The 19055-nt window shown below is 39.9% G+C and overlaps 1 protein-coding gene across 4 annotated transcripts in view; it reads right to left on the bottom strand.

The window, feature by feature from the left end:
• Window positions 1-19055, bottom strand: part of RALGAPB (Ral GTPase activating protein non-catalytic subunit beta) — a 59273-nt gene that overhangs the window by 25405 nt on the left and 14813 nt on the right. For 2 of the 4 annotated variants that reach the window (XM_083508363.1, XM_083508362.1), the window contains exons 4-13: window positions 18167-18330; window positions 16616-16802; window positions 15136-15267; window positions 13866-14044; window positions 9921-10069; window positions 9334-9550; window positions 5304-5339; window positions 3154-3355; window positions 1152-1319; window positions 496-610 (exon numbers count right to left, since the gene is read on the bottom strand). In XM_083508363.1, the coding sequence (XP_083364489.1) occupies window positions 496-610; window positions 1152-1319; window positions 3154-3355; window positions 5304-5339; window positions 9334-9550; window positions 9921-10069; window positions 13866-14044; window positions 15136-15267; window positions 16616-16802; window positions 18167-18330 (1549 nt within the window). The remainder of the gene's footprint in view (window positions 1-495; window positions 611-1151; window positions 1320-3153; window positions 3356-5303; window positions 5340-9333; window positions 9551-9920; window positions 10070-13865; window positions 14045-15135; window positions 15268-16615; window positions 16803-18166; window positions 18331-19055) is intronic. The other 2 variants (XM_083508365.1, XM_083508364.1) reach the window with 1 other exon arrangement.

The following is a 19055-nucleotide window of genomic DNA, read 5'->3' on the forward strand; positions in this document are numbered from 1 at the left end:
GAAATGAAGCGAAAAACTTGACACAGGAAGAATGCTAAATGGAGCCCTTAAACAGGCTGCAAAATTGGACTTGATTCAACTCTAGCAAAATGAAACCAGCAAATCAATGACGTATAACACAATTTTCTCACTCAACAAACCTGATTTATGCCCAACAAACATAGATTTTAGCCTGAGTCCTATTGTAGTGTCACTGCCAGTCATATCTGCTCTCTACTAGAAATGACTGTAACAGTGTAATATACACTTTTTCAAATCCTGAAATGTTCCTTTGTAAGCATATGTTCACTGCTGCAAGAACTCTTATGTTAAGACCACAAATAATTACCCATTCTGTGAATTTCTTTCTTTTTTTCTATACAACAGCAGTGAAGTTTTAAAAAAATCAACATCATTGCAGAAGTAATTCATCCTAACTGTTGATTTGAAAGTACAAGCATACATTATGCCCAAGTTAAAACTATATAAATTGTCACTGAAAAACTAATTCATTACCTCTGATTTTATGGTTCCAAAATGATGGGGAAGTGGCAACAAGGAGAGTAAGATATTGATAGAGGCTCTTCTTAATTCTGTAGGATTCACGAATGTTTTAAATTTTGACAGTTCCCTGAAGACAAAAAACACATTCAATTTCAAAGCAAAAACCACCCTATTTTAAAGGACAGCAGCTTCTGCGCAAATTTCACCTATGTCATAAACAGTCAGTGTGTGCATCAGGGTTTTCTGATGTCCTGGTAGAGCCCAGTGTGTTCACTTTATTGTAAGAATTCATAAGCAGAAAGCAACATAGGGGATTGCAGTACTTATGCCTAAAGCTAAAAAGCAAGAACCCCAACTTGGAATTAAAACAGTTAACATTCCCTCAGAATCTGAATATGTTTCAGAGCTTTGCACTGTTACATGGGCAAGATGCATGTGGTCTGTTGCAGCACTTGTATGGCTTAAAGCTAATCTGATTCCCAAGGCTACCTGTCTATTTCTTGAAAATAGGAACGCTCACAGCATGGTCAATGAAGCAGAAAGTGGGAACACATAAAAGCAAACTGACATTAGACAATTTCTTAAGGCCACGTAGACAGGCTCTCTCACTCACTCTCTCTCACTTACTAAGACAAAACAGAAAAATGAAATTATATATATATAATTACCTGTCAGGTAATATAGTTTCCATGGCTGAAATAAAGTATGGAACTAAGACATCAATCCCTTTCAGGTCACAGCAGAATAATGCAGGAGAGTTTAGAATAACGCTAGCCAGCACCGGATGGCAAACGGAATCCGCTATCTGCAAACCCTGAATTAAAAGCATGTAAAATCTGGCAGAGAAAGACAGGCTTAATGAGTTGTAAGAAAGAAAACATTTGTAATCCAATGCTATTGGGACTGGGTCAGAAGCACAGAAGCATTTTCAGGTGGATATAACAATATCTGTCACCTTGTCTGTTTAAGCAAAGACACAGGCTGAACAGCACAATTAATGTCCTTTAGACATTTTGATTACTTATTCTGTACCAAAATGTCATTCAGTTCTCAGGGGTATAATGGGAATCTCTCTAACATTTTGGAGTAGTGTAAATAATCTTCAGACATCGAAGAAATTTCCTTAATTGAAAAGGTCCAAACACTCTGAGCTTTCCTCACAGGGGAATTGCTCCAGCCCTCTGATTATTTTGGTTGCACCTTTTCCAGTTCTACAATATTCTTTCTGAAACACAGTTACCCAAACATAGTATTCCATGCGATACGGAACGGGGGGAAATACACAATATGATGCCGCAGCATTATGCTCAAAATTACATGGAAAATAGGAAGAAAGCTCAATATGAAGTTCTGTCTTACTAGTGTCACCCATACCACAGCTGTACCCAACATTTTAATGTTTCAAATAAAGGATGCATTGCTTGATTTTAGTTGAACTTTCTCTCCACGTGACATAAAAAAAATGAACATGGGCTTCTGTATTTAAATGCATATAAAGATAAAGGCAATTATCATGATGAGCCGCATTGTACCCACTCTCTTCCACTGTCCAATACAGCTGTTGAAACATAATGATCAAGGTGTTTCTATTTGCTCCATTTCCCTTATATTAAAAGTTTCCAAGTATACATTCAGCATATTAAAGTTCTACCATAGGTAGAAAAAAAGCGCATTGTGGGTGAAACACTGTATTTTCATCACCTTGGGGGAAAAATGGAACCTGTGAAGTAACCTCTTCTATTCAGCCCCTTTGACTGATTATATCTAAATGGCAAGGACAGTAACTTATCCTACAAACATACGATTGGCCAGATTTGTTTTATTTATTCGCTCTAAACTGGGGAGACTCATTAATTTCAATGGGTCTCCTACTTAGGACTGATACAACCCTGAATATTTGGGCACAAAGGAGCTTTCAAAAGTTGTAAAGGTAAAGGTACCCCTGCCCGTACGGGCCAGTCGTGACCTACTCTGGGGTTGCACGCCCATCTCACTTAAGAGGCCGGGGCCAGCGCTGTCCGGAGACACTTCCGGGTCACGTGGCCAGCGTGACGAAGCTGCTCTGGCGAGCCAGCACCAGCGCAGCACACGGAAACGCCGTTTACCTTCCCGCTAGAAAGCGGTACCTATTTATCTACTTGCACTTAGAGGTGCTTTCGAACTGCTAGGTGGGCAGGAGCTGGGACCGAACGATGGGAGCTCACCCCGCCGCGGGGATTCGAACTGCTGACCATACAACTGGCAAGTCCTAGGCGCTGAGGTTTTACCCACAGCGCCACCCACGTCCCTCTAAAGTTGTAGAACCCCCTCTTATCTAACACAGATACTCAGCAGCACATTTGAGCCCTACTCAGGTGAACTGCTCATGTGTTCAATCCATGAGCAAGGAGGGCCGTGCCAACTGGCTCTGCCCACATCATCATACATCCCTGCTAGCCTTGTCCTCTGGCATCTGCAAGTACAATGCAAACTTCTGCAAGGAGAGAGCCTTTGGCAAGTACTGTCGCCCTGCAGATGTACTTCCTGTATGCACAAATGCCAAGAGCCAAGCTATCTCAAGTGTGGGATGTCAAGGGCGGAGCTAATTGGCAGATGTCATGCGCTGACAGACTGCGGGAACAGTTCCCCTGAACAGGGCTTCTGAGAAGATAATTAAGATTAAATAATTACCGGGATAAGTAGGCTGGCAGTATATCCTCCCCAGTCTTTTTGCTACAAAATATCCTACAAAGTGTTCCACATGCCTCTGCTCTGCCCGATTCATAGTTGTCTGAAAACTCGCCTGCATCAAACATGGGATTGGATGTCATAGCGTCTGCAGACATTTGTGATCCTTTCCGGCGAAACTCCACACTAGCTTGTGTTGCTATAGCTAAAACAAAACGAGAAGCACAGCGTTTCATTGTATTGGTCAACATACTCAATAGGCTCATGGGATCTGGGACACAAAGATCAAGTAAAATGTAGTCATCATAAAAGCCACTAGTTCATTGCATTTGAGTTGCCGCCTCTGTTTATAAAGCATTTAGGGATCATTTGACTACTTCAGTAAGAAGTGAGAAATTTTATCCCTTTAATCTCCACGCACAAGTGTAATCATCTCTTCCCACAGTATTCTATGCTGCACAATCCATGCTGCCAAGCACAGAAGCCTCGACTCCATTCACATTCCCAGCGACATGCATTAAACAAGGAGGTCCCTCAATAGAGTCCCTAATAATTTTTTCAGGTCTAGGCCACTCATTTTCCTAGCCTGCTCCATAAATTCTTTGCCATTCGAAAAGCTAGTTCTACGCTTTCAATAGCACAAATCGATCTTAATGCCCTAGTGATCTCCCTTCATCTTTTGACACCGCCACGAAGCTAACTCTAGGTACCATCTGTGCTACAGAAACTAAGACTGCAATTTCGTGAGTTTAAGGCATAGGCCAAATTATAACGAAAACAGTGTTTGGGAAAAGAAAATAATGGGTGGTTGACTTCAGAACTTTTCCCTCTCACGCTGCTTAAAACAAAAACAAAAAAACCCTAAAAGGGACAATCACCAATGAGCAGGGTGTGCTATTCAGGAAGAAGGGTTAGGATCCACAGCCCTACAGAAAATGCCGGTGCCCTCCACTTTCATATAAAGATGCCCTCTTTTGGTCTACAGATCTTCACGCTCTATCAGAGACTGCTCCATAGCCCTACCACCTTCTGGATTCCTTTTTGTGAGAAGCATGAGGGGTGATGGTGGAAAGGTGGAACCTCAGAAGCTAAGAGCAAGGATGGAAGCTCCTGCGCATATGTAGAAGCCTGGCCTGAATCTCTTTGGGTTAAAGACAAGACACAATCAATTTATTTTAAAATCCACCCGGAAGCTCTGACTATCTTTTCCTCAACAAAAGTCTAGTTTCATACATTTATAATCCTATATTGTCAGTGATGCCCTATACAAAAAAATTCTCATTGTCAGCCAGATAGGAGGAAGTGGTCAAGAAGAATGTCATTTCCATAGTGGTTTGCCCGATTTCTGAAAGCTGCTTTGAAATTTCTAGAGAAGGTGAATTATAAAATTGGATCGACATTCAAGAGACTTAATTCCACCAATCCTAAAGCAACTAAGTAAGAACAAGCCTACGCTATAAAGGGAACTCCGGGCACAAGTCATTTGCAGTCTGATCCCAAGCATGTTTACTCAAAAGGAAGTCTCGCTGAATTCAAATCAGACTTGCTCGCAAGTAAGTGTGCATAGGATTGCAGCCTAAATCAGCTAGTCTTACAAACAGAAGCTCTGCTCATGATTTTGTTGGATGTTACAAATTTTACAGATTGAGAATTTAGAAGCATGCCAAGGTCAGATGTATTGTTTGTTTGTTTTTAATTCTTCACTGATTTTTTTTAAAATAAAAAAATCTTTTTTTTATAAAGCTAAGCCCAAATCTTTATGCGTCTTCCCATGAGCCATTTTTGTCCTGAATAAACTACCCAGCAAATTATTATAATTAGGGGGGGAAACTACATGCAAAATGCATACAAATCAAAATACTAGTTCTGTATAAAAATAAGCTTTAAGAAAAAAATACGGTTAGTGCAAAGTCCTTAAATTCATGACATGATCACAGACTAGAGTACAGAAAATGATGGGACTGACTCAGGCAGATTAATTTGCTTTTGCCAACAATCTTCCCCATTTAAAAAGCCACACACAGTTATTTGTCTTTCCCATGTAAAGAGCAAAAGCTACAAGGGATGATGATGATAAAAATAAAAAAAAATGGGATTATGGAAAAAAGAAAAAAATGACTGCAATTAAAGAGAAGCTACTAGTTCCTACTTACAAGATTTATAAGAAAGAAGAATTTGGATAAAAGATGCTGCAAGATAATAGAAATAAAATGGAAACAAATCAAAGGACAGCAGTAGTTATAAAATACTTTAAAGATGGTGAAACTGTAACAACAAGTTAAGCAGCTTTTTAGGTTTTTGAAAAACTGATTCAAAGCTTATGATCTAGTAGGCTTGTTAAACACACAGGAAATTAGCATCAGGGTCTAAAATTATGATTTCATGCAGAACAATGAACAAAAGTTAGAAAAAATATACTGCTGTAAGGGTTAGGTATCTATATTAATGTACATTCAATATTTGTAGAAATATTGCCCCTTCACAATTCAGGCAGTATTTTGCTTTATTTCATATACCACCAGCTGAAAATCTGCACTAGAAGGAAATCATTGGGGGTGGAGGAGAAAAAAATACAAGTAACCAGCTCACCACTGTCTGATCATCCCACACATTACTTATCTGAAATTTCCATACAGGAAGACCTTCAAGATGGCCCAATCATTTCCTTTTAGTCAAAAGAAGTACAGGGTAGAATGGAACTCAGGCTTATCCTCACTTTGTGCAAAAGGGAAAGCTAGAAGATTGCAAATAATCTTAGAAACTCGTTGTTTCAGCCTGCTAGTTTCTAAAAACAGCCAAGTGCCTTGCTTGGCTTTGCAGATGGCATTGGAAGATTTTTTTCCCATTGTAGTGTCACCAATCATGAAAAGGGATTCATGTGGGAGTGGGGAGGTGTTGAGTTGAATTCAATGTTAGCCCTGTTCAGAAATTAATAGACATAGCTAATTTAGGTCCATTGATTTCAATGGTTCTTCTATGAGTAAAACTTAGCCTGCTACAACCCATTGCTTGTTTTAAATGAATCCCAAATAACTTTGTACAAAGCAGTTCCCACATGGATGGAAATTGTTGGATTCTAACTCCTATCAGCCCCCAACCAGCATGTCTATAAGGCAGGGATGATGGGAATTACATTCCAACATCTGGGTCACAGCTTTTCTCCCCCAGACCCCACCCTATCCCACCTGGCATCAAATATTGTGTGAATGGCCACCTAGTTTCTCTGCATTCTATCAAAGGGTTCCCTGCAACCCTTAAGAATATGAGAATTCAGATAGAAAGTGAGGGCTCTTCCTCTGTTTCTTCAAGGGTTCTGCAATCTGTAGCTGCTGTCAACAGGTACCTTCCATATTCTACTGTGGAGGTGTTTTGAATTGCCCTTCTACACCTGCTACAGCAAAAGACCAATGCTTCTTTTAAGCAACTGCTTGCTTTGCATTGGCCACAACAGCTTGTCTATTCAGATGCAAGGGTTACAAAAAGACATCAACATCAGGGAATTTTTTTTCATCAATGCATGATTCATTTTCTAGTCTACTGCTGAAGGGTCAAATGACAAAGAATCCTTGAAGCAATAAAATAAAATAAAATAAGAAAATAAAATAAATAAAATAAAATAAAATAAAATAGTGGCTACACTGAAGGGGGAAAGCTTATTCCAAATAGTACGTGATTATGCCAATGGGTAGACAGGTAACACTGCAAAGTGATGAAGCACTCAAGTTTTCCACTACAATTCTGCAGGGGGGAAAGACACAAAACTCTCACTAGATCAAAATATTGGAACAAAGTAATGTTTCAATTATAAAGGGAGATGGCATGGACAAAGTCCAAAAGTGTGTGTGACCAAAGTGTAGGAGTGGCTGTGGACAATTTTTTAAAATATATTATTATTATTATGGTCTTGGGAAGTTCTCCCCTCAAAATTGGCATTACAGAATCACAGCAGGGGACTGTGGAATTGGTCTGTTATTTTTTTTAAAAAAAGCTTTTTTAATGGACAAATTTAGGGGGGCCTTGGAAGGTCACAAGTCTCCCTTTGGGCATCACAGCAGTATATACCCCTATGTTGTTTTGTTTTAAATGAAGCCAGAAGTTTGGGAAGCCTCAGAAGGCAGTGGGTGTTTTGTTAGTTACAGATCTCATTCTTTCGGACAGGAAAGGGAGGAATGCTGGGTGTGCCCCCCCAAGTAAGAGGTGTGCTTCATATACACAGTCTAAATTTCTGTGCTTTTCTGATGGTTTTAATGACAGTTTGGGGTGAGAAGCCAGACTAAAAGAGGTGACTGAAGCCATCTGTTGTCAACAAAATTGTGGCTCCCTGCAGGGATGAATGAGAGGTGATCTTTGTGCACTTTAAGAGAATATGACCAAGCTGCTAGGTACAATGTGCACTCTATAGAAAAAAAAATTATGCACTTTATTTACTGGCACTGCCGTGTACTAACTACTGGAAATGTTCATCATTCTGGTTTATATGTTTTAAGTACCTGGTATCAATTTATTTGCTTTCATGATTTATAATTTATTCTATAATGAATTTAAAATATTATAATATCCGTATTATCAAGCTGAATCATTTGGGCTGTCATTTTTTTTTGGGAAGTGAATTTGCATTTAGAGTATTACTGAATGATGTATTGATTTGGAGGTTTTTTGTTGCCATATTGTGAGCAGCCCTGGGCACATTTATATGGAAAAGCGGCATACGAATTGAAACAAACATATAATAAAGCATGGGGTCTACCACTGGCCCCGAGCCCCTTATCTAAGAACTAAGGAGATACAAGACTACAAAGTGGAGATGAAGTAATGAAAAATGGCCAATACATAGAAAAGACAACATGGCTCTCAATACTCTTGTAAACATGCCTCCCTAAAGCCAGATTTCTCAATATAATCTGAGCACTAGGAAAGCAAACTAAAGTGATATTGGCTAATGCAATGCTGAGATTTGCACTCAATAATTGTTTTATATTTTCATCATAGGATCAAACACTTGCAAAAGCATTTTATAACCCTTTTAAATAAGCCTCAAGACCTCAAAAGAGAGAGAATAATAGATCAACATGTGAAATTTTAGAGATGTAATTTTTCTTTCAACCCAATAGTTAGTAATTCATAGTTGTATATGATTTCTATTAAATCTATATGGTTAAGCAGACAACTCTAGAGGATGTAATATGTGGTTTTGCTTTGATTTCCTAAAGGCAACTGAGTTGCCCTTGTGCAAGCTCTGTGGAATACTGGAATTCATTCTCCACAAAAGCTTCTTGGGTCTACACATGCCATTCACCAGGACAGACATATATTTTCTACACACATGGGAACAGACAGGCTGTAAGATGTTAACAAAAGTTATGTAAACTAGCTAGACTTGAAACCCCACCTTTACCACTAGTCCTTGCTATTATGAATTATCTTATTCAGATAGAACATTTCATGGCAGAGCAACAAGGAATTCAACTTTGGCATAATATGATCGTGATGACAAGCCTTTTTGTTTCCTGCAAAGAACCCCAACACAACACATTTGCTGCAATGAACTCATTTATCTCAGTTGGAGAACACCTGTCATGTGTCTAGGGATAGCTCCGAAAATGGAAATTAGGAAAACAATGAGAAAACAAAACATGAAATTGGTGCAGTAGTTAGGGAGATTTGAAAGCTACAACTTACAGAACCCTTGAAGTTTAAGTATCTGACCAACCACTGGAATGCACATGCTTCACTGTGGGGCCATTTATGAAAACTAAACTATCTCTCAAAAGTAAAGTTAAACAAAGACCAAATAATGCAGGCAGGTCCTGTTATGATGCTTGCCTGCCACCCCTGCTTTAAGTGATTCACTTAAAGTGAACTGCTTTAAGTGATTCAAAGTATGGGAAGTTGTTCCCAAAGTGGTACTTTTTAATGCTTCCTTCGGCTTTATTATATTCTTCAGGCTAACATGCGGGCAAATCTTAAATTTCGTTTCTGCAGTAACATTTGACCCAACTACAAATTAGCTACTTTAGCTCCTATATTATGTAGAAAAGCAAGAGGTTAACATGATATTGGACAACAGTTAATCATGCTGCTTTGTCAGATTTCTGTTTTGGTTAGCCAGAGAAGTTAATCTTGCAGGTAGGAAGTGCCAGCAAAGGAGGAAGGGAGTATACAGAATGGAAAGGCAATATTTACCAGTCATACTGCTGTCTCTGTTAATTCCATTATGAAGCTTACAGTGAACAAAGGCTGCATCAAATAGCCATGATCCAAAGAGGTTCAATATACTGTTGACTTTTGGCCTGTGGGGAGCAGGAAGCGGTCGAGGCTCAGAACTAGTCTGGTTTGGGCTAGATAGTGGAGAAGTGGAAGATGGCTGGTGTTGTACTTTGGAAGCATGAGCGGTGTTAGCCTATTGGAATGAGAGATGGAAATAATCCAATTAGAGAATAATTTTTGAAAAGTCATATACTCAGTCATGTCTGACAACACAATCTTCTCTTACGTAAAGTACAGTGGTACCTCGGGTTACATACGCTTCAGGTTACAGACTCTGCTAACCCAGAAATAGTGCTTCAGGTTAAGAACTTTGCTTCAGGATAAGAACAGAAATCGGGCTCCAGCGGCGCAGCGGCAGCAGGAGGCCCCATTAGCTAAAGTGGTGCTTCAGGTTAAGAACAGTTTCAGGTTAAGATCAGGCAAATAATCCGGAACGAATTAAGTACTTAACCCGAGGTACCACTGTATATAAAATCATTGCTTTACTAAGCGTAAATACTCACTGTGCTGTTTTTCAGCATTGGCTTATTTACAGTTACAGCTCGATGCCTTCGGTTGTGAGGTGGAGTTGTGTTGACAGCTGTAGTCTGGGGCATGCTCAATCTATTTACTGGTGTGGGCGGAGCACTATCTGCCCGAGGCCGTGAAATACCTGAAAGAAAAAAGGGAATCTCAGCATTAAGTTCTTTTAAAATCCAACGCAGTGGGCATTTAAACAGCAAAGTAGTAACGCACACATACCCATTAATTCCTCCCATACCAGCACCAGTGTTAAAAAATATCTTGTTTTGAAATTAGTTTTTAGTTAAGATTGGAAAGTGATCGAGGAAAGGATTTAGGTAACTACATACAAGACTGCTGCTTACCTTTCAAAAGAGAGCAACACGCACATTTGCACCTAAAAAGTGGGAAGAGAAAGAAGACCAACAGGAAGCAAAGAGGAACAAAGGCCGCCTGAAAGCCACTTTCTTTCCAGCCATGTTATTGCCACTGTCAGTTCATTTTGATCTAGCAGAAACAGGCTGCAGTTGATTTTTTTTTTAAAGGATAAATCTCTTTCCATTAAACTAAGATAGCTAAGAAATATAAGCTTAAGCCAAACGGTGGCTTAGTGCTATCAAGCAAGCATGCAGGTTCCTTGGGAACAGACTACAACAGATTTGCTCCTCATCTAGTCTTGCTGCAAGTTTGGCTCAGCATGATGCCTAATCCAGGCTCGCAGCTTATCTCTCCCAGACAAGCCTTCAGCTTGAGTCAGGCATAATGTTAAGCCAAACCATAGCTTAGTGCTAACAAGCAAACATGTGCATTCCTGGAGCTTTGGTCCTGCTGCCACTGTGTTGCTGTGAACTAACACACAGTTTGGCTTAGCAGCTCTTTGTCTAAGCCCTGTTCCTGGTTTGTCTGCCCCTAGTGGAAGCCCTGTTTTCAACCTTCTGCAATTGGTGTATCAAATGGCCGATTTCTACTTCTGAAAGATACTACTAACTGCTAGTGCACATTGTTTATAACGTTATTGTGTGCTATTCGGTAAAGAAGCATTTGTGCAACCGCTTGCACAAACAGAAATCACTAGTGAAACAACACAAATACTAATTTCTTTTGTGCTACCATTACACCGGATATCTCATTTAATCCTTTGGAAAGCAAAATGACAGTAAAAACAATACTTATCTTTGAGAGGCAATTAGTTCAAACAGTTCTTTCACAATAATTAATAGGAAGGCAAATGTTGATCTTATTAATATTTTGGAGGGCCCTCTACACATACAGGGAATGGTGACACAGATATTTGTAGAAGCAGAGATTAGTATAGAAGGTAAAGCTACTAAAAAGGGTCCTGCAGTTTCATATCTCTCTCATTTTGGTGAATTCTCACGTATCACAGGCCCACTGCCAACCTGACATTCCCCAAACCTATACTATCCTACACTCCCAGCTAAGTGTAAATAGCATTGCAACATTACATAACAAGGCCTCTGTGCTCTCTTGCATCTCCCTCTCAGGCAAATTATCCTCTTTGTTCTGTTTTCAACATTTCAGTATTACTCATGGGGGAGTACAAAGCATCTGCATCAAGGTAAGCGCTATTCATGATGCATGAAGGACTCAGGTTGGTTAAATGCCCACAGTTCTATAATATTTTCAGTTCACAAGTGCATGCTATTCATACAACAGTTCTTCACTGACAAGCAGAATATCAGAAAAAAAACAACCTTAAATAATGGATAATAAGAGGACAGAGGCAATTTACAAGTGTGTGATTGGCAGTACTCTTCCATCTGCCTTGGTACAATGATTAGCACAATTGAAAAGAAACTGTGCTACATTTCATAAACAAAGAAGCAGTATTCTGTTATGAGGAACAATTCATCCAAGAATTCAGACTTTGTTATTAAAAATTTTAAAAAATTAAATGGCCATGTTAATATGAATTATACGGTTTCCTCATAATTAAGAAGAAGCGCTCTCTCTCATACTGCAACAGGCTTTAAACAGCATTCCTCAAAGTAGAAGGACCACACTGTTCAGTTTACTGTACTTTTCTTAAAGAGTCCACCTTCTCCAGCAGCTGGAAGAGGAGGACAGGACAGAGTACAAAGAAAGAGCTTCGAGTGAGGGGGGAGGGCTTTTTCTATCTGTGGACCCTCTGGAAAACTCAACAAGGCCTGCTATACCTGGAACTGGGTGTGGAGCATGCAGCGGATGGGACACAGCTGTGGGCATCCACCTTGGGCCTGCCCATAAAGAGCAAGTCTAGAATAAGAGACTAGGGTGTTGTTCACTGTTTCCAAGAACTCTTCTCATTGTGATACTTTTGTGGGTAAGCTGAGAATTTGTTTGGACCCTAGGTGAGAACCTGGAGGCTGAGAGGGAGGGTGTGTTAGGAAGGAAAGGAACCGATATTGATTTACATATATATATTAGTAACTTTATATTAATGTAACATTTTTATATGTAACTGTGTATTTTTGTAGTATTTTAAGTTGTCAGTTGTTGCTTAAGTTTTTTGTACACCACTTATAAATATATTTTAATATATTTAGCAGTATAAAAATTAAATAATCAGTTCTCCATAATCCAATATCCATCAGCCCAGCTTCAAGACAGAGATCATTTCGTCACGGCTGTGTCATAAATATGCATATAGACAAATCTCAGTAGAAAGGTTGGGTGGTATCCAATGCACACGTTCCATTAGCACAAGGATTTATGCAACAGACTTCCCCCACCCGCTGCCCCCAGGTTGTCTCCAAATCTACACAAAATGCTTGCATTAACAGAGTGACTTACTTAGCACTACATTGGATTCAACCCCTTAATTGCAAGACCTCACATATTTAATCATGGGCAAGGTATTAAAGTTACATTTTTAAAATAGCACATGTCTGCTTGTTACAGTGAGAGAGACTTATACCATATTGCAAGAGATACTAACAATTTGGGTGGTGGTTATTTTTTAAACGACCAACCTACTGTTCATATTTAAAATGCGTAACCCATAATGCTGCAACCAAGCAGATTTTTTGTTGCAAGAGCATCTGTATGCCAACCACTTTTTAAAACAGAACTAGAAAGTTTTGAAGCATTGTCTTTGAGAAGCACCACATCAATTTAATAGAAAATTTCTATCATGACAGAATACTGCAGCTTTCCAGGATTTGATGCAAACCCCAACCACTGTTAAAATCATCACCCCTGCGCCCCCAGATTCTTGTCACCCAGGAGAGTCCAACAAGTTTTAATACCATATCTGGGTAATCTTTCACACCCACTGGTTGTAAAGACAGCAACTCCTGGAGAAAAAAGAAATTATATTGCTACTATATTATGTACTGCAATGGAAACATTTCCATAAAGCAGTTTTTCAGGAAAATGAATATTTAGTAAAAGCATTTATGGTTTCACAAGAATAGGCAGTTTTAATTAACACCAAACACAACTGCTGAGAAACTCCTGAGAATGAAATTCTATTGGAGGTAACAAGTTGAAATCATGACAAGTTTTAAGGCATCTAGCTGAACATATTATCAATAACTTTTCAGTACCTCTAAACAAGATATGGGAGCCCTATTTAGGAATTAGTTTTGCTGGGGAACACTCCAAAAAGGGAATAGGGGAGGTTGCAGATCAAACCCCAATATCTTGTTGCAAGGGCCTCATTGCCCCCAAAGCTGTTCATCCAAACCTATTTTGTGATTGTGGGGTTGAGAGGGGCAGATGCTACCAGAACTGGGAGCTCAATTTGGTCCAGAGGTCACTGGTTCCCAACTGATGAAAATAGAATACAGTTGCTGCACAGATGACAAGGAGAAAATAATGATTAACACAAACAGCCCCGCAGACAAACATCTGAAATATTAGATGTACCAATACAAAGTATTAACTATTTGAGTTGCTTACAAAAGCCAAGTAACATCCTATAAATTAAGAGTAGAAAATGTTACCTAAAAATGCATCCACTAAGCAACTGATCCCACGCATAGCACGAAAGAATATTTGAGGCAGATGTTTAAGGCAGGGATACTGATTCAATTCCTGAGCCATTCCACTCACATTCAGGAACTGTTCCTGAAATTTGGGGGTTGAGCTTATAATTGCTGGATTACTCAAATCCACAGGATTACTACAAGGGAGAGAAAAGACTCTGTTTAATCATAACACATTTGTAAAAAGTAAAATACACTATTGAAATTTTAAAATGTTCTTTTTTTTAAAAAAAAAGCTCTGCTAAGAGTTAGAGATGTCAAAAAACAAGTAGCCTTTATAAGATTAAACCTACCAATTAAAAGATTGACAAATCACTGTACTATGTTTGCCACTTTTGAATATTTCACAAGTATCCACTTCCTATTATTATTTAGCTACCTTCTCTCACACTACTTTTCAAAGGTGCTTTAACTTTTATGGAAGTTTTAAGAAGTTGACAGCATCTGTTTATAAGAACAGTGATCAACTCCACCCAGCAAACAGCAGTTACCCTGGGGCACATGATCTTTGCCTCCAGCTGAGGAGTATGAAATGGGACAGTATTGCAAGACCCCATGCAACTGAAGAGACAAGGAAGCACTAAGGTACATCAAAATAGGCTACTCGGTGTGTGTAGCTGCTAAATATCTGAAGGGAACCAAAATGGAGGGCATACAGAATTGCAAACGAAAAGTATTTGAAGCCATGAGTGAAATGTTGAAGGGCAAAACTATACATGGTGTTCAGGAGAATAGTTGAAGACAAACAAGTATCAGGTACTAAATTCCAAAATGACTATACAGTGGTACCTCTGGTTGCAAACGGGATCCGTTCCAGAGCTCCGGTCACATCCCGAGGAATTCGCAACTGGAGGTGCTGCTTCTGCGAATGGCGCGGTTTAGCGCTTTTGCACATGCGCGTGGGACGAAAACCAGAAAAACACTTCTGGGTTTGCCATGTACGTATCCCAAAGGATACGTAACCGGAGGTGAATGCAAGTAGAGGTACTACTGTATCTCTATCACATGCAAGCTAGAGAGAAAGATCTAGGAACTTAATCCTACTATGAGTTGGATCTTGTCACAGGCACCTGTGACAAGATCTGCCACAATATTATACACCTCTTCCACAACTAGGGCATCTGATTCCAATAAACCACACCCCCAAGAGGACTCATTCACATATATAACGTATCAAATTTTGATAAATACGCTAGCAACATTGCATGCTTTTTGTTATATACAGTACCTCAGCATATGTAAAAAGCGAAACCAAGTCTGGGCAACACACTCATTATCCATTTCAGGAGGAATCAGACTGGCATCTTCATCAGGGATTTTAAAAGGTGGGAACGACGGCCCGTATGTAAAACGTAGCAATCTGGAGGAAAAGTCAGACTATCGGTGAGTTTGTGGTTCTGCATGATTTCACTCTGCATAATTATAAATGATGCATCCATATTTCATTGGAGGTATCTGCTTCCCTCTCACTATGGTGAAGCATGGGACTTCCTCCAGGTTAGAATCCACCTCACTGGTGGAGGCCAGTGGAGAGAAGCCCATGTGTCATCCTAAACCATTCCCTAACCATCAACATGAGATATTACAATTGTGCTCTTTCTATCATTTTTGACATGTGGTTTGCCCAGAAAGTATGCCATTTTCAACCTAATAAAGAGTTGAATTAATGCTGCAGTTCCCGTATCCAAAAAAAAAAAAAAAAAAAGCTAACTCCAGATACAAATAGGGACAACAGAGAAACCAAAATATGTGCAAAGAAGTGTTTTGTGCAAGGGAGACACAGAGCTTGCCATTTACTACATACAAAAGAGACAAGAAAAAGCTATACCAGAAACAAATACTGTCTGGTTATGTCAGTAGTCAAAGAGTTCACACTTTGGATCAGGATGTTAAGGAGAACAAAATGTTGAGAGTGTTCTCTCAGCCACTGCCTTTCATTAAAATAATATCAGATAGATTAGGTCTATTTCAGGTCTTCCTTAAAAATAAAAATAAAAACGCACACTGCAAAGAGCCCCTTCTCTCCACCTCAGTTCACTGACCAACAATGATATGCATTCCCAGCTGGACAGGACACTGATGCCAAGCTCTCATTGAGCTGGTAATCCCGAGTCAGAATGCAGGCTTCTCCCTGACATGTCAATTTACTATGTGCAGGCATTCTTTTTAAATATACGGGGGAGCATTCCATCATAGGAGCTCTGACCTATATTTCTGAAATACAGTCATACCTCTGCGAACGTCCGCCCCCTCGATCGTCCATTTCGGCGGATGTCCGCAGCAAACCCAGACATACTGGAACGGGTTACTTCTGGGTTTGCTGCTTTGTGCATGCGCAGAAGCGCAAAACCGCTCCATGCGCAGAGCGACGCTCTGCTGAGCGTCTCTTTCATCGAGCGTCCGGGGCTCCGGAATGGATCCTGAACGCTCGACAAGGTGCCACTGTATTACTTCCCAGGCACAGGTTTTTGCCTCCTCAGTAAGTACTAGGTCCAAGAACAAGGTTTAAAACTTATTTTTAATACATGGGGCACAGTCAAGTGTGGTACCTGAGAGTGAAAAGCAGTCCCCCTTTTCTGTAGCAAAATGATGGATTTTTGAGGGTGAAGGGAGATTCTACTAAAACACACTACATAAAAATGGAAATAACTAATTGGTGTACAGTGGCAGGCTGACGTATGAAAAAAAGGCAATAGGTTTTCAGCTACCTGGCTGTAAGGGCGCAGATTACTTTGCTCCATTGCTCCACCACGGCAGAATGATGCCTCCAGTTTGCTACCATCTCTTTGGCAGTTTTCCAATAAGGTGGTGTGGGGAAGCACCGGGAACAGGCTAGTAACCAGACTTCAAACAGCACACCAATCAGCTTCTCTGCCAAATTCTCAGCAATACCGCCTACAAAAGAAATAAAACAGAGAAAAGGACTAAAAAAAAATACCTGTGGGGTTTCTTTTTATCATCACTGAAGAAGAAATTTCCAAATATTCCTTGGAGAAAAACAGCAATCGGATATTGGGGAATCTTATCAAAATAAGCTGAGCTGATGTGCAAAGTGTGAAACTATTTGAATGGAAAAGTAAAGTTAAAATTATCTTGGGTTTGTAGACTTTACATGATTAAAAAGAATAATTACCTCAAATCCTATTCCTATTTTTAAATATTAATCTAAAATAAGTAATTCACATATTATTAGATGGCAAATGTTAATACAGCTAAAGATCTATCATAGAGAACATCAAGAACACTCTAGAATGTTCATGCACTTAAAAATGCAAGAATTTCAAATTTAAGAATTGGGAGACAGGAAAGAACAATCTAACCAGATGAAATATGGGAATGGATGTGGGGGGAAATATCCTATCTTAACTTATGCATGAATTCCAAAACAATGCAGCACTGGTGTGCAGTATATGGCAGCCTTAATTTATGCCTAAAGAGTGCAAACTTATTAGAAAACAGTAACAAGTGGATGCATCTACAGCCAGGGCAGTTTCTCAGCTTCTCAGTGGTAGGGCTCTTGCTGGACAAGACAGAAGTTGCAGCCACCAGCCTCCTGCCTGTCAAGCCCTGTGCCCCTTCTCTCCCAGCAAGCCCTTTCTGCCTTTTCTCAAGGGAAAACAGGCAGAGAGGCAGTATGCCAGGCCTGTGCACTGTTGTTTGAAGGCATCTTGAGTAGCTTTTAGGCTACATTCAACTTAGCAGAAAGAGGGATTTTTTGCTCGTTATACTCTGAATGGCCAAGGCTCTCCAGGTGCCTTGGCTATGAAGCTAGCAAACAACCTTCATCTTTCCTCCCATTTTTGGAGTTGGGGAAGAGCACTGCACAGCTGATGGCACAAGCTCTGCCTGCTACTTCAGTTTCACCATTACAAGAAAAGATGGCTGCTTGCCAGAGGGCGGCTCCACTCCCCATGACAGTGTTGAAGCCTAGAAATCACTGCCTAGCCCTAGAGCATCTCTGAATGAATAAACGAGAGGTAGTAAAAGGGCCTTAGCAACAACATGTCAGTAAAAGCGGCATCTGCTTCAAATGGGAATAGAAATGGAAGTATCATTCAATTCCTGTAGCAATTCCAAATTAAGAAATTAAACAGAATCAGAATTGGACAATAATTATTTCAACACCATTCATTTCATGACAATAGTCCCTCTAAATTTTGAATGGTAGGAAAGAAAAAAAGATAAGGCTCTTAAATTGTCACACTCGGGCCAAAGCCACACACTATAAACAGTTATGGGGAAAAGGTAAAGACCCAAACCTTGCACTGTTGGAGCTGCCAGCAGAATATCATTAATTTGTAGTAGAAACAATAATAAAACCTCCCATGTTTCTCTAGACATAGTGCTTGACTCACGAGCCAATTTCTGGACAGCTTTCAAAACTTGCAGACATAGTTTAATCTGACTGGTACCCTGATCCTGCCTGTAGAAAAAGAAAAACATCACTTACGCCTGCATAAACAGAGTATTTTCCCCCCACCAAAAATAAATTAGACAAGAGATTGGAGGCATTCTTACAACAGATGTTTTGCACCTCTAATAAGAATTGTTTTTAAAATGAAGATGGAGCTAAACTATCTTCACGCAATCTTAGAAAAGCCACTCATCTTCAAAAGATTTGCAAAACATCTAAATTCACAATAGACCAGGATAGTTTGTAATCCACCAGGCTGAACACAAACTACCAATCTCACATAGTGGGCCTAACAGGAGAACAATAAATCTCCTGTTTTCACTGTCCAGGACAGGCAGGAGCTACTAAGCTCCTGTGGGCCAGAACACACGAGTGTTGGTTTGCATTAGGCTTGTTCAGGCTTGAGTTGAGATAGCCTTATTGCAAATATAGTAAATTGCATCAGATGAAGTGGAGCCCAAAGGGCAGCAAAATCTAAGTAAATGAATTGTGATGTTTGCATGCCAATATGAAAGCTGCCTGCAGCTTGTTTGCTCTTTGGTGGCCAGTGGCCACCAGGCTTCACTGGAGACAAGAGGCAATGGATTGCCCCGACATTCACTCCTTCCCTACAGGGAAAACTGAATGGCAAACAGATTCTTGTTCTGCTTCTTGTTCAAGCCACTAGGCAGCCCTAGGTATTCCAACTGCCATGCAGTCTGTACAGAAGACACCGAAAATGCAGGGTCTGTGCT

Source organism: Podarcis liolepis (genome assembly GCF_965112155.1).
Source record: "Podarcis liolepis genome assembly, chromosome: 6".
NCBI classification, from domain to species: Eukaryota; Metazoa; Chordata; class Lepidosauria; order Squamata; family Lacertidae; genus Podarcis; species Podarcis liolepis.